General features: G+C 36.9%; 1 protein-coding gene across 3 annotated transcripts in view; it reads left to right on the plus strand.

Moving 5' to 3' along the window:
• Positions 1-3,866, plus strand: part of Mms22l (MMS22 like, DNA repair protein) — a 109,553-nt gene that overhangs the window by 41,555 nt on the left and 64,132 nt on the right. For all 3 annotated transcript variants that reach the window (XR_003842827.1, XM_021222104.2, XM_021222105.1), the window contains one exon: positions 686-1,195. Coding sequence is in view for 2 of the 3 variants with exons in the window: in XM_021222104.2 (XP_021077763.1) it covers positions 686-1,195 (510 nt within the window). In the remaining variant the exon portion in view is untranslated. The remainder of the gene's footprint in view (positions 1-685; positions 1,196-3,866) is intronic.

A 3,866-nucleotide genomic window follows, 5' to 3' on the forward strand; every position in this document is an offset into this window, starting at 1 on the left:
CTCTCTCTCTCTCTCTCTCTGTCTCCCCCCCCCCGTGTGTGTGTGTGTGCGCACGCACTTGTGCATGCACATTCTCTACTTTTGAGTTTTCCTTTTTTTATGAATATAATTTATTTTCAGTTTCTATGACTTCATGGAAACCCTCCTTTTAAGCTTTTGTCATGCAGTAGACTGCTATCTGATACTTACTTGTTTTGTTTGGTAAGAACTTTGCGGGAGAAAATATTGTTTCTGACATATAGTTTTCAAAAATTGTTTAATGAGCTGAGTGTGGTAATATGCCCCTCTAGCATGTGGGAAGTATGCCATGAAATTGTTATCTCATGATCATCCTTAGCTACATAGAAAGGTCAGGACCAGCTAGACTGGATGAAAAACTTCTCAAACATAAATACTTCTATGGAAACTCCAATACCTTTAGCTTTAACTCCACTAATTAAGAAAATTATTGTAACAAACCTGACAACATTAATAAGCCAATACTGTATATTAACCACTGTAGTGATGTGCATAGAAGCACTTTCTACACGTGGGCTTACATGTGGGTATACACGCATGCACCACACACACACACACATTTAGCAAAACTTTATAATAATACTGTGTGGCAAATATTGGAGGAAAATATCTTTAAGTGATACATTTTAGTTAATGAAATAATCTTACTAATTTTCATGTTTTGTAGAATATATTCTAAATTTCATCAAAAAAGAATGGAAGAACTAACTGAAGTTGGCCTACAGAACTTTTTCAGCCTTTTTCTACTGTTAGCAGCCGTTGCAGAGATAGAAGATGTAGCAAGCCATGTTTTAGACCTCCTTCGTTTCCTCAGGCCTGCCTCCATGTCATCTCACGGAGCCCTTGTTTGGAAGGGTCAGATGGCATTTCTCCTGATGTATGCCCAGAAAAACTTGGACATTGGTGTTTGGGCTGAGAAACTGTCATGTGAGTTCCAAGAGAAAGCAAAGGAGTTCTTGGTATCTAAGAATGATGAAATGGTACAGAGACATGCTCTATGGACACTGCTTTGCATCTATATTGATGGAGTTCAAGAAGTGTTTGAGACTAGCTGTTGCTTGTATCCTTCACACGAGCATCTTCTCAATGATGGATTTAGCATGTTACTGCCAGCCTGTCGAGAGTCTGAACTTAGGACAGTGCTGAACTTTCTACAAGCTGTTCTGGCCAGAATCAGGTATGTTTTCTAAGGAAGTAGTGATAAGCTTCACTTTTGACATACTTATAGTCCAAGTGGAGAAGAGTTTGTTTTACTGCTACATTGGCATAAATCACTAGTTTTTCAAACACTTAAATTTTTTATGCAGACACAGACAACAAAAGTGAACCGAGAGCATCCAATCTAAAGGTTATAAAAGTACTGCTTAAAAGTACCTTATGTATGTGGGTAATGTGGGTCTGTTGACGGAGACCACGCTGCTAGGAATTCAGAGGTGATTGTAAGAACTGCAGGGAAAAAGGTCACCCAACAATGTGGACTCCATGTAAGGTGAAACAAGTTTACATCTGTGTTAGTAAATTTTCTTAACTGGTTCTAGCTTGAGTTTGAGGTTTGCTATTCTTGGAACAGAGTATGTGTCTGTCTGTCTGTGCATGTGTATGCTCTATTTTTTAGACCAGCCTATGAAAAAGGGACAAATATTTATATTGGTTACATATAATTTTGTATACATATGTATATTTTTACTCTTTTGTAAAATTTCTTTTAATAAAACTGACGTGTATGTGCATCTGAATGCAGGTGTCAGCGGGGAGACCAGAGGGGTCCCGGAGACTTAAGAGGGCATCAGGTCCCCTGAGCTGGAGTTAACAGGCAATTGTGAGCTCTCAGATGTGGATGCTAGTAACCAGTCTTGGATCCTCTGGGAAGCATTCTTAACCACTGAGTCACAACTGTGACTGAGAACAAATGCCATAAAGAACTTAACATCTTATAAAATTGATTCAGAAATAGAGCTGTGAGGGGATTCTGAGGTCAGTGTGAGCAGAGTGAAGCAGCTGTGTCCAGGTCTTTTAATGCTGTTACACTTCAGGTTTGTTAACTTGTAAACTTAAACTTCTCTTGGATAGTAATTTGGTCTCATTGACATTAAAACTAATCACATCTATGTAAAAGACTGTAACTTGGATATTTTATTTTAGCATTTGAAAGATAAATAGTGGCAGCATAGACAGGCATTTCCTTTGGAATATTTTGGTGGAAGTCCCCAGAAATCATACCAGAATTGTTTACTTTAAAAAGAAAGGTTAGGACTTTTTAAAAAAAGTCCTCTGGTTATCAGAAAATCATGGTTTGTTCCTGATTTCTTAATCCAAAATCTATATTTTTTTGTTGGAGATCATTTTGTAGCCTACTTGTAGCCTGTTTACTAAAAATATAGAAAAGCTCAAAACGTTTTGGATAATTTTTAAAAATTAAAGCAGAGGCACCTGCTCTCTGCTTTAGAGTTGAGAACAAAGCTAAATTCTTTGACTTTTGATTTGGGTAGGGAAGATGGATTACATAGATTGGTGATATTTATTCTTGGCTGCATCCCTGGCCAAGGAAAAGGATGAAATACTTTACCTTAACAATCTCCTCTGTTTTCAAATTCAGATGGGAATAAGGTATCATCCCTTGCATAAATGTATGTGCAGTTGTGTGTATGTGCAGTGTGTGTGTGTGTGTGTGTGTGTGTGTGTGTGTGTGTGTGTAGTGTGGATGTTGAATAAGTAACTGTTTAATAACCGATAAAACTATAGAATTAAGACTACTGATTAAAGGGAGAAGCAGCTTTTTCTAGGCTGTTAAGAAATAATAACTTCATATGCCACTTTCTGCTAACTGATGATGATGGCTCACCAGAGCGTTCTTTATTGCTGATTAAGGAGCATTGTGAACACACTGACTTGGTTATGTTAACTAAGTACCCGTTTAAAACTCTAAATGTCAAGTAGGTTTGTCGGTCATCTTTAGCATTTTACATTTTCTTTATGAAATCACATTTCTAGTTTTCACTTGCTGTTATTTGAGGTTAATATAAAAATGGCAGTCTTTCATTTGTGGTTAGGTGTAGCTGAAAGCTTTTCTTTAATTATATCCATTCGGCCTGCTATAGCTAAGGGTCTGTCAGCATTTCCATTATAAACCTCTATTTTCAGGTTTTATAACATAGCTATGAAAATTAGCTCTGGGCGAAAACTTGACACATAAGGCCTCATGGGATTCTCCCTCCTCCTCATCCCACATTTTCATTTTTACTGATGTAAGGGTGAGTGGTTTCAAAATGCCTTTTGGCACCTGCAAATATCATTTTGAGTAAAGAACAAACGATAAATTTTTAGGCTTTGTAGTTGTTTGTTCTAACTCTTAAGGGAAATTGTGGACTTATGAATTTAAGCTAAATGGATATTGATCAACTGACATACTATTTTATATTAAACAAGATCCTAGTATCAAAGAAGTCTAAGGGTATTGAAGTACTTGCCTAAAACACTAACTGTTTAGTCTAAAAGTGTATAGCTTAAAGGGAGTGATTACATTTTTTGTAATATGGCTTATATATAACTTCTTAGAAGATTAAGCCTCTCTTTCCCGACTTCTTCCCCCTCTATCCCCATGAGGTTTTTTAACTGTCTTGATGGAGGAGGAGGAGTGTGTGACTAAACACATGTATGCATGCATACGTGAGTTCAGATACATACTTTTTATTTCCGTCAAATATTCTCTACATTTAATACTTTGTTTTACTGGTGTGATATCATTTATTCTAAACAAGTTTTTTCCCCTTTGGGGAGAAAACTGAGGGCTCCTGATTAGGAAAGTAATCTCTCTTCTCTTCTCTTCTCTTCTCTTCTCTTCTCTTCTC

The sequence above is a fragment of the Mus pahari genome, chromosome 22, assembly GCF_900095145.1.
Source record: "Mus pahari chromosome 22, PAHARI_EIJ_v1.1, whole genome shotgun sequence".
Lineage (NCBI taxonomy): Eukaryota > Metazoa > Chordata > Mammalia > Rodentia > Muridae > Mus > Mus pahari.